Here is a 12057-nt window from a genome sequence, read left to right as displayed (position 1 = left end):
AGAATACACTGAGTCAAAATAATGTGATTTATAAAATCTGTACTATTGCAATGCCTGGGTCTTTAAGCGCTGCTTCAGAAAGGCAGGTGCAAAAGCATGCACAGGCAAAAATCGATCAAGAAATAGTAAATAATTACGAGTAATAAAATATTTTTTGAAATAGACATTGGCTTGACATATCTATACAGCAATGATTTGAATGTTTTGAATGATAATGACACAAGAAGGAGTCATGCCATCACACCAGAGGTAGGTAGGGGAGCCAATAAGTGTACTCAAGTAAGAATCCTGTTACTTTGGAATAAAGGCCACAAGTACAAGCAAAAAGTAGCCCTCAGGAATGAGGAGTTTCAAATTGAATTCGGCTTTTCACCATCAAATTGGAGCTGGTTAGAAATGAAACAAACACCAGCTAATTTTAGTGTTGAAGAATGCAAGTGAGTAATATGTATTTTGGACATTTTAAGCAAGAAATGTGCTGAATATATTTTTCTTATTCATCATTTTCAAATGAATGAATTCAAGTATGCATATTATATGATTTTAGAGTTGAAAATATTTTAGCTGAAGGGCTTCCACATACTGGTGAATGAAGCATTACATCAACAAACCAGTACTTAATACATGTACAGTATCATATATGTCGATTGACTTCAAGCAGCAATGACAAAAGTTGTTTTTTTTTTCTTTCGCATCACGGTTGAGCTTTGAAGTTGCATCATTTGACATCACCACTATTGCTGACCTCATTGACCTCTATGATGCATTGATAGTCTGTAGTCGCTACTGCGCCAAGGCCAGACGTGCGCGAGTTTATGCGTTGAGGGCACCTTACTCCATTTGAGCACGCTCTACAAGAATGTTACATATCCTAATCCTCACACTTCTGCTCAGTAGAAGTATGTCAGCTTCTATATTGAAAAGGTAATTCCTGAACGTCACTGTGAAAATGTGAAGCCACTTTGTTATATTTTTCGTTTGTGCTGTGTCGGATCATAACAAATTGAATGGAATCGAATGGAAAGAGCAGCATAAAATTCTGCCTTACTTATTGGTTGTTGTATTATGGAAGTTGCAATGCACCTGCAGAACTCGGGGGCGGGGGGATGTCCTAGACAGTGTACCGGTTGCTTCATTGCTGCTGAATTGCGAGTCGGATTTTGTTTAGTCAAATCAACAGGATAACATTTACTTTTTTTTTTTTTTTTTTATCTCCCCCTCAAGAACTGACATCCGTATGGAAAAAATTGAGTTCCATTACTCCAGCAACCTTCAACCATACGTCAGATACACTGACGGTAAGCCAGTCTCATACGCTGATCACTTCAATCAGGTCACCCGCAGCTTCTCCCTTATAATTTGGTACAACCCCTTAAAACGATCCTTCGTGTTTGCCATTTTCACCGTTCAGCAGAAATTTCAGACACTATTTTATTTTATTTTTTGCAGATTACGGCGAGAAGCCTCTGCCTGACCCACAAGATGTAGAAAATGCCGATTACCCCAATCTGGAGAATGCATATTATTGAGGGAAACTCGTTAACAGCGTTAATGAATTTTTCCTTGCCTGGTTGGGGGTTTTAGAACAGGGGATGTCACTGATTGTTGTCAACCGGGGGCCCGTGAAACCCCTTGAGACTAAGTTTTGGTAAAAGACTGCCCAAATAAACACGACACGCTCCTTGGATCGGAATTCCCCATTTTTAAATTATTCTTTACATTTGTTACATGGAGCTTTGCTTGTTGGTCCATCTCAACATATTTTGCATGTTTCAAGTTGCGAAACCTGGTTGTCTGCACTCTGCTGTGTCATAACATTATTCCATTCTTGATGATAGTTTAAGAAAGGGCATGAACGATAGAAAGGGGGTAGCCGCCTTGAAATAGAAGGCCGTAATGGCCATCAGATGGCCGGCGTATATATCGGCAACAAATGGTAAAATAATTCTTTCCGCTACTTTGATCAGACATGATTGAGGTCAGCTGTGTCAGTGTTCACTCCCACAACAGCGCAAGCCTTTAGATAAACCAGGTTGTGCTTGTCTGCGAAATAACCAACACATGCTCTAACTTGCCTGTGCAGATTCATGCCGGTATCGGAAATAGAGCCCACACGCACAAACGCACGACATAAAGTTGTGTGTCACTCTGAATCGTGTTTGTTGAGAGGTAAAAGATTTTATTTAGTAGCTTTCGGGCACCATCTGTGCTGACCAGTGTGGCAATTTGTTGTGCAACGTGAAATGGAATCAATGTGACTGTTTGCTCATGAGGTAAGAATAACAGGACGCAAGATAATCATCTTAAATTTTTTTTTTAAATAAAGTCACACCTAAGAAAAAATAAAAAATAAAGAGATTTCACTCACTATGTTTTAAATTAGTACAGTGTTTATCATTACAGATAATAAATTTCTATGACAGATCTGTACAACCTTTCGTGCGGTCCCCAAAGCAGTGCTTGTTCTGTCTGGCTGTACAAAAGTCATGAAATGATAAAGCAGTCTTTCTTTCTTCTCAGGAACTAACGGGGTGAGGGGGCTTAAGATGATGATGAGAATCTGGTCACTTAGAAACATTCTTGTGTTATATATATATATATATATATAGCCTATAAAACAGGGGTGCCCAACCTTTTTTGACCTAAGATCCGACTTTTCAAGCAAGCGAACTCCCGCTACTGCATGTGCACGCACACAGACACGCAGGCCACGATGAGCAACAGCCATAACGCCACGAACAAGAACGAAACAGAAAAATAAAGTCAATACAAGAGCTTGTGAGTTTGTAAAAAAGGAATCAGTGGCTACCTTAGTCGAGACCTGACGCGGCGGCATGGGATGCACTTTGGCAACGTCTTCAGTGCAACGTCACAATCGTAGCTCACGTGTATCGTTTTAAAAAAATGTTTTCTCCTGGCACTTCAGATTCCCATTCTTTGCCAGTGCCATCAGTGAATTGCAGATGAAACAAAAACTTTGAATGAGAATAATTTTAAAAAAGATATAACGCAACAGCTGTGATCGCAAGCGGCAATTGCAGACTGCTGACCGCTTCCGGTGATGCAGATCAGGTGCCGCCGTAGGTTAAAGGTGACCTGCTTTGTTATGTCATTTTATTTTTTTAAACACTTTTTTGGGCTTAGGTTGCAGTGAGCACGAACATAAAAATATAGAATATTAACTCATTCAGTACCAGCCAATTCTAGACCCCATTTTTTTGTGTGTGTGTTTTTTTACCCCAAGTCTTGGAAAAAAAATTTAAAAAATAGTATCTGGGGTTGAATGTGTGGAGTGTGAAAAGACATAAAAAAATTTCTCTTTGCATTCATCAGTACCCAAGGAGTTGTATCTGGGGTTGAATGTGTGGAGTGTGAAAAGACAAAAAAATTTTCTCTTTGCATTCATCAGTACCCAAAGAGTGAAAGAAAAAGTGGGTGATCCCTGATTTAAACAGCGTACTAATTTAAAAGAAAATGTTGGTTCACTTAGTCATTAATAACACGCACAAAGACACACATCTTTTTTCTTTTTTTTTTTTTAATCCAGCACGTCCTTTTCTCTAAATACTCATTCATACAGTACGATAGTGTCATCCTTCAAAGGTTGTTTATGGGTACCGGTACTTGAGGCTTTCATGGAAATTCAATAAGAGCACTTGACTAATTGTGTGGCTTAAACTCAGCTTTGGGCCTTGAGACATTTATCTAAACCAATTAAAGCCGGGAGGCGGGCTAGGGTATAATCCTTGCTTGAATATTGGCACACACACACACACACACACACACACACACACACACACACACGCACACACACACACGCACGCTAGCATCATCATTTAGCATGACTTCAAATGTCGTAAACATGATGGAGAAGGTCTCGATGAAAGATGAAAAAGAGGCACTAGTAGTGAAGTTCTCCGCTCTTGTGCACCGGCTGCACGGAGGACCTGCCGTATCTTAATTCACTTCACGGAGCCTTTGTCTTGATTCCGTTCAAAGTCCTCTGCCTGACATAGGAATACTTTGTGTTTTAGTAACACGCACTAGTCAAGCGCGATGTGTCCCGGATTCAGTAAGAAGCAGCCGCAAGTTCCATCAGTCGCACTTCAGGATGAATATCTTAGTTTTGAAACAAAAAGCCCAAAGTGGTCAGCCTGTGACAGCTAGTACACGTTCAGTTAATTGCATACGATGCCCATTTCATCCCCGCAACGTTGACTCCTATTTAGATTGTGAGTTTCCTTCATTTCTCAGGGTGCCTTCCAGTTCACGGAAAGCCAACACCCCCCTCGTGTTGGATCCTAGTCTATACTGCCTGCTCTTTTGGTGTGTCGGTGCCGGGAAAGGCAGTTGAATTTCGTTTCCACCTTCTGAGGTGACGGCTGCCGACAGGACACCCCAAAAGCCGCAGTCATATGTGCTCTTTACGGACACCACGTTATCACCGATGCCTGATTTGCATAATTATTTTTTATGCCTCAAAAACAATCCTTTGGCTTCTTCCTTTCTCCTCTGATGTGTTGTTATTTATTTTTCGATATGTCCTACATGCAACACCATGTTATGATACAGTGTGTATGTACTGTACAGGGCTGTGATTGAAGGCAGGACGAGGCTACTCCAAGTAGATATCTTCTGTGGGGCATGAAAACTCCACAAATTCTTTGTAATACAATTGGAAGGCTTTCCTGTAAAACAGAAACGTGCCAGTGAAAATACAAACAACAAACAAACCTACTGGACAACATCAGTATACTGATATGATTAACTTGAAGTGGCCATTTTATGGAAAACAGAGATGGCAAATGAAAATGTCGGCCAGGGAATAGTTCATTTTTGTTTTTTCGTTTGACCTATAAAAAACAATTTTGCCATGTATTGTAATTTATAGACGTTTCAGAAAAAAATCCCATCAGTTCTTACAATTTTTACAATAGCTAGGTATTTAGCCTGCTTAACTTTGTAGGCTAAGTGTTATGCTAGCAAGCATATTTAGTGAGTTTTAAATTAAACGACTAACTCATAATTACAATTTTTACAATTAAATAGCTACGAATACATTTAGCCTGCTTATTAAAAAAAAAATCTCCATTCAGATAATAAAAATGGAATTTCTTTAGATACACGCAAACAACTTTATAGGCTAAGTGTTATGCTAGCAAGAATTTTTAGTGCATGTTGTGACACAATTCAACTACTCACTCACCCGACTGACTCGGCAACAGCCTGAGTAGAATCTTCAGACACAAACACGTGGCAGGCGAATCTCTGCTCTGCTGGGTGCTTGGTTATGAAACCAAAATATCTGCAGGGAGGCAACAAAAAGAACATTCATCACTCCGAGTCGCCATTCTTTGGATCGGAGAGTTCATGGTTGGGATGTCATCTTAATTCTTGAATAAACAACATTAAACCTTCAAAAAAAAGCAGGCAAGGATTATGCTGTTGGAAAATAAAGAATAAAATAACTCGCCGAAAAACTATCAACATTCAAAAAAATCACAGCTCAACACTATAAAAGTTGGTTCAAACGCAAGTCTAAAGAAAAAAATAGATCAGCAGGATCGAAAAAAGAAATTGTAGTTTACTCTTAGTATGGTTGACTTACTTGCAGTTTTTGGGGTGATAACCACAGAAGGAGACGTTCTTTAACTGGAAAAAGTGACTGCACTCGTTACTCTGACAGAGATAAGAGGAAAAAGGAGGAATAGTTGCAGGACAGGCAGAATAATGTTTCAATGTACGTATTTGTAGAGAAAAGAAGAAGGTTGGACATTTAACATGGAAATACCTGATTTCTTAGTCCCCCCAAAATTAACAGTAAAAAAATGATTTTTTTTCGCGATTGAAGTTGTAGAATAAATTTGTACTATAACAAAATGGTTGCAATTACTGCCTGTAGTGTCCACACATGGCCACACGGGGGCGACACATCGCCAATGTCCAATTGACATTGTTTAGTGTACATAAAAAGCACAAAGATCAGTCATACTCGATCGCAGGCGTAATAATCCTCATGAACGGCCAGTTTGATTCCCTTCACACTGATTTCCAGGACACAGGATGAGGGCGGGTTGTGCTTGACCGTCATTCTTCTGTTGGTGGCAATCTGGAAGGAGTTCAGCACTCGTTAAGACATCAGTGATAAAAGACCACACCGGTGCCATTCCGAGAATAGAAAACGGGCACCTTCTGCATAGCTGCGCAAAGAACATCGTTTCCTTTGTGGTAGGGCACTTGAACTGAGCCCAAGAACTTTAGCCGGTATCGGTCTAGCCACTCATGATTCTTTGCTGAAGAGACATAAAAGATGCGTGCAGTGTTAATACGTTTGCATTCATTTTTGCCGTACCATACAATTGTGAAACACATTTTACTTTGTTCATCGTTGCAGATTGCTTGCAGTAACACTAGCAACAGGTCTCGAAATATTTCATTCATTTTAACAGTATTTCTTTTTATTATTTTAGAGTTACGGCCTTGCAGTTTTTATTAAGCAAATATTTACTGCAATGATGACTTGTCTACTTTACGACTTTGGTGGAAAGCGAAGACCCCCCCCGCTCCCCCTTTTGAGTGCTTGAGGTGCGAATTACCTTTGAAGCTTTCAGCCTCCTTGGTCACCTCGATAGCATAGTAAGCAGGGAAAATCCCCCGGGCGCCCGTTCTCATGTTGTAGCCTTCATACCAGTAATCCTCCCCTTGCACCTCCACCAGCAATGGATCATCCACTTCGAGCTCTAACTCGTCATCGTGCCTCGGAACAAACCTGCAGAAAAAAATAATAATAAAATTGGATGAAGCTGAAGATCCGCAGGATCTCTGAAGGTTTGTACAGTATATGTTAGCTAATTTGTCATTGTAATATCAAATATATATTTCACTTCCTACCCAGATGCATGATAAAAATGCCATTGTGTATATGGACAAAATACATGCCAACCCGCAAATAGCTCAAATCCACATATAATCGACGCATATTTCTTGTAACCCCCCAAAAACACAGAGAAACCTCCACTATGTGTTTACCATGTAAAACTGGGATTAGATCCCCCAAAAATGCACACACAAAAAAACAACCTGAAATTGTTTTTTCAAATATTAAAAATGTCGTAATTCATCATAAGTGATATGAATACACAAGTGCTGAGCTGCGAACATTCCCAATTTACAGCAGCAAAATTATGAAAGGGCGAAAGTAGAAAAATAAAGTATATAAATAAATATAAAGATAACATATAAAATACAAATATAAGCATATTAAAAATGGGTTAGTGGGGGTGAGTCCAGGTTTTCTAGACCGTCTATTCAAGAGCCTGACAGAAGTCGGGTATACAAGGCAAGTCAAACTCAATCTTTATCTTCAACGAACTATCCCAGACTCATGAACCAAAACAAAGTCGACCCCGTCCGTATATTTGATGGCATTGCATGAACAACGGGATGAGAACAAACCAAACTCTTGTTGGTATTGAAACTAATGAGTTTAGCAAGGATTTATTTCCTGGCGTGGTGGCTGCTTCACTGACCCCGTGCAACCACAACATCTACACAGAGTGTTTTGCCGGAGGTGATCGATCAAAAAATAAAAAAGGAGCTTCTTTCATTCGATGAATGATTGTAGTTGTTTCATTCTTTAATATAGTCTTTCACTGGCATCCGTTTTTCTAAGCTAACGGCTAACGTTGAGTCAAACCACCTGAAAACAAACACGCGCTCCTTAACATGGGACGATGGCTGAAAATGAGCACTTATGCTAAATCCAGTCCATTTACGCTGTTTATTCTTGTGCTGATCAATGTGCACTGCCCCAATGAAATACATGAATTTAAAAAAAATTACGTAACAAATGAAACAACAGGCTGTCTGGCGCTTGTTGGGCAATTGTTACCAAACGAGTGTTCAATCCAGACAAACCCTCAGATCAGAAAGCCGTGCTTAGTTATGTAAGCGCACATTTATTAGTCATATTTGTAGTTGCTGCCAAATGAAAGATTTTACATAATCTGGATTATCTGTTGGTTTGCTTATCCTGTCCGATCCAATGGAAAAACAAATTTCTTGAAATAAAAGGATCTTTGTTCCTTTGTTTTCCCAAAGAGGGAAAAAAAAGGAGTCAACATTGTGAAAGGTGTTCCTGTAGAAATACAAAAGTAGCTCTCATTTTTTTTTTTTTAACTCCTATGAACATTTGCAGTCAGATTTATGTGTCACCTGTAGACAGCTCTATGACTCTGATCCTGCTCCTCTCCATTTATGGTGCAGGAAAATAAACCAAAAGACTCCGCACCTAAAGCACCACAAAAAAACAAAAGAAGAAAATGGTCAGTTTTCGAGACACAAATGACAACAAAGGGATATAAGTGCAAAATGAGCAAAACTGTTTTGACTTTTTGCATGCTCTAGGACCACATGTCCGGGAGAGTTTTGCAAAGCTCAGAAAACAAAGATGTACAACGTCAGGAAAACAAAAGGAGATTTTTGCAACTAATCATGCACATGAAACAAATGGAGCATATTTTTCTCTTTGGGCCAAAGTGAGCATGGCGTCCCCTTCCTTTGCCTAAATGATTTCCTGACAAATAAGCATTTAGAATCACAATCTGATTTATTGGTCATGTATGCAAGAAACACACAACTAATTGACTTCCCAGTTGCAAAATAGACAAGACAGCAATAACAACCATGGGAGAGACAGACCGAAAAGTCTGGCGGGTTGCTGTTAACCACCCTGATAAGGAAAACAGTCAGGAAGAGGAGGGGAAAAAAAACCCCAGAAAGACTCCAACCATTCTTCTTAATAGGTGGATGGTTGGAGCCGTAGGAAAAAAAAAACTATTTTATTGAAATTTAATGCAGGTTACTGAAGGACAAAGCCTTGGCAAAAAAAACAAACAAAAAAAATTGACGTGATTTTGTCCCTCTCATGTAATCTGTCATTTGAAATTAGGTTTGTCAAAAACGGTGTCAATTAAAACAGATTTCCTCATAAGGTTCTTCAAATTAAGATTTTTAGAATGTGAACTTAAAGTGTCTGGTGAAGGAACGACACCTTATCTGCTCCACTGCACGAAAATAAAACTTGATGAATACCTGCACTTTTTTTAGGCAGTGTATACGAAGCTTGCATGTAAAAACAAAACAAAAAAAACAACAACAACAAAAAAAGCGCATATTTCCAATGCTATGATTTCCAGTGCAACCCAGAAGACGCCGACTTACTTGATGAGCTCGAGCGTCCGTTCATGAAGACGTTGAGGAACTTCTTGGAGAAATGCAGGTCAACATCTGGCGTGGAGTCTTCGGACAGACACGCCGTGGCCTCTCGTCGGATTCCCCCCAAACGGGCGCAATCTTCCTCATACAAGGCAAGTCAAACTCAATCTTTATCTTCAACGAACTATCCCAGACTCATGAACCAAAACAAAGTCGACCCCGTCCGTATATTTGATGGCATTGCATGAACAACGGGATGAGAACAAACCAAACTCTTGTTGGTATTGAAACTAATGAGTTTAGCAAGGATTTATTTCCTGGCGTGGTGGCTGCTTCACTGACCCCGTGCAACCACAACATCTACACAGAGTGTTTTGCCGGAGGTGATCGATCAAAAAATAAAAAAGGAGCTTCTTTCATTCGATGAATGATTGTAGTTGTTTCATTCTTTAATATAGTCTTTCACTGGCATCCGTTTTTCTAAGCTAACGGCTAACGTTGAGTCAAACCACCTGAAAACAAACACGCGCTCCTTAACATGGGACGATGGCTGAAAATGAGCACTTATGCTAAATCCAGTCCATTTACGCTGTTTATTCTTGTGCTGATCAATGTGCACTGCCCCAATGAAATACATGAATTTAAAAAAAATTACGTAACAAATGAAACAACAGGCTGTCTGGCGCTTGTTGGGCAATTGTTACCAAACGAGTGTTCAATCCAGACAAACCCTCAGATCAGAAAGCCGTGCTTAGTTATGTAAGCGCACATTTATTAGTCATATTTGTAGTTGCTGCCAAATGAAAGATTTTACATAATCTGGATTATCTGTTGGTTTGCTTATCCTGTCCGATCCAATGGAAAAACAAATTTCTTGAAATAAAAGGATCTTTGTTCCTTTGTTTTCCCAAAGAGGGAAAAAAAAGGAGTCAACATTGTGAAAGGTGTTCCTGTAGAAATACAAAAGTAGCTCTCATTTTTTTTTTTTTAACTCCTATGAACATTTGCAGTCAGATTTATGTGTCACCTGTAGACAGCTCTATGACTCTGATCCTGCTCCTCTCCATTTATGGTGCAGGAAAATAAACCAAAAGACTCCGCACCTAAAGCACCACAAAAAAACAAAAGAAGAAAATGGTCAGTTTTCGAGACACAAATGACAACAAAGGGATATAAGTGCAAAATGAGCAAAACTGTTTTGACTTTTTGCATGCTCTAGGACCACATGTCCGGGAGAGTTTTGCAAAGCTCAGAAAACAAAGATGTACAACGTCAGGAAAACAAAAGGAGATTTTTGCAACTAATCATGCACATGAAACAAATGGAGCATATTTTTCTCTTTGGGCCAAAGTGAGCATGGCGTCCCCTTCCTTTGCCTAAATGATTTCCTGACAAATAAGCATTTAGAATCACAATCTGATTTATTGGTCATGTATGCAAGAAACACACAACTAATTGACTTCCCAGTTGCAAAATAGACAAGACAGCAATAACAACCATGGGAGAGACAGACCGAAAAGTCTGGCGGGTTGCTGTTAACCACCCTGATAAGGAAAACAGTCAGGAAGAGGAGGGGAAAAAAAACCCCAGAAAGACTCCAACCATTCTTCTTAATAGGTGGATGGTTGGAGCCGTAGGAAAAAAAAAACTATTTTATTGAAATTTAATGCAGGTTACTGAAGGACAAAGCCTTGGCAAAAAAAACAAACAAAAAAAATTGACGTGATTTTGTCCCTCTCATGTAATCTGTCATTTGAAATTAGGTTTGTCAAAAACGGTGTCAATTAAAACAGATTTCCTCATAAGGTTCTTCAAATTAAGATTTTTAGAATGTGAACTTAAAGTGTCTGGTGAAGGAACGACACCTTATCTGCTCCACTGCACGAAAATAAAACTTGATGAATACCTGCACTTTTTTTAGGCAGTGTATACGAAGCTTGCATGTAAAAACAAAACAAAAAAAACAACAACAACAAAAAAAGCGCATATTTCCAATGCTATGATTTCCAGTGCAACCCAGAAGACGCCGACTTACTTGATGAGCTCGAGCGTCCGTTCATGAAGACGTTGAGGAACTTCTTGGAGAAATGCAGGTCAACATCTGGCGTGGAGTCTTCGGACAGACACGCCGTGGCCTCTCGTCGGACTCCCCCCAAACGGGCGCAATCTTCCTCACCGTCTCCCTCCTCGTACTCTTCCCCGACGGCGGACTCGTAGGGGGACGAGACGCAGTTGTCGTAGACGGTGGCCGAATCGCTGTCGTCGCTGTAACCTTGGTAACACTGTCTCAAACTGACGAGCTCCAGCTGAGCGTGCTCGTCCACCACCAGGGTGTATTTGACCGAGTCGTACGACAGGCCGCTGGCGTCGGAGCTCATGGAAGTTCTTAGCAGGGCGGCTCTGCTGTTGCCCCTTTCCACTTTTCCCACCGCTCTCTTGATTCGCTCGTCCATGATGATTCTGTCCACGTCCTCATCCTCCCCGCAGTAGCTTTCGTCCGTCGCGTCCACATACTCGACGGACCCCTTGAGACTCAAGTCCAGAGCCAGGGAAGGATGAGTTGATAGCGCCATGCTAGGCGGCGTGATGAGCGATTCGACGCAGGAGGCGTAAGAAGGCGGGGCGATGTAGGCTTCGTCCTCCTCGTAGATGGAGGCGTTGGACTGGTCAGGCAGCGGCTGGTAAGGAGGCGGGCCTTCTGTATCGGAGCTGATGGACATGCGACCCTGCTCACTCAGCTGCGAAAGGAAAGGCCGGTCCTGCGTGCAAGGGGGCTCCGAGGGATTCGAACAGCGCTGCACTGGGGTCAGATATATCTCCTCTGTTGGCTCCAAAGGTGCC

General features: G+C 40.7%; 1 protein-coding gene and 1 long non-coding RNA gene across 5 annotated transcripts in view; one reads left to right on the top strand and one right to left on the bottom strand.

Annotated features, from left to right (window-relative positions):
* Window positions 1-661: 661 nt before the first annotated feature.
* Window positions 662-1693, top strand: LOC109519651 (uncharacterized). The gene is made up of 3 exons (XR_002168998.1): window positions 662-924; window positions 1225-1298; window positions 1450-1693. It is a non-coding gene; the product is annotated as an uncharacterized LOC109519651 (long non-coding RNA).
* Window positions 1694-3829: 2136 nt separating this feature from the next.
* mapk8ip1b (mitogen-activated protein kinase 8 interacting protein 1b) overlaps window positions 3830-12057 on the bottom strand; it is a 43558-nt gene continuing 35330 nt past the window's right edge. For 3 of the 4 annotated variants that reach the window (XM_019876442.1, XM_019876445.1, XM_019876444.1), the window contains exons 8-13: window positions 6597-6708; window positions 6190-6293; window positions 5993-6109; window positions 5609-5679; window positions 5207-5305; window positions 3830-4688 (exon numbers count right to left, since the gene is read on the bottom strand). In XM_019876442.1, the coding sequence (XP_019732001.1) occupies window positions 4616-4688; window positions 5207-5305; window positions 5609-5679; window positions 5993-6109; window positions 6190-6293; window positions 6597-6708 (576 nt within the window). In that variant the 3' untranslated portion in view covers window positions 3830-4615. Of the gene's footprint in view, window positions 4689-5206; window positions 5306-5608; window positions 5680-5992; window positions 6110-6189; window positions 6294-6596; window positions 6770-10243; window positions 10320-11251 lie in introns of all 4 variants that reach the window. The other variant, XM_019876446.1, reaches the window with a different exon arrangement.

Source organism: Hippocampus comes, unplaced genomic scaffold, assembly GCF_001891065.2.
Source record: "Hippocampus comes isolate QL1 unplaced genomic scaffold, H_comes_QL1_v1.1 scaffold150, whole genome shotgun sequence".
NCBI lineage: Eukaryota > Metazoa > Chordata > Actinopteri > Syngnathiformes > Syngnathidae > Hippocampus > Hippocampus comes.
The sequence above is the reverse complement of the archived record's forward strand: the minus strand, read 5'-3'. Positions and strand labels throughout refer to the sequence as shown.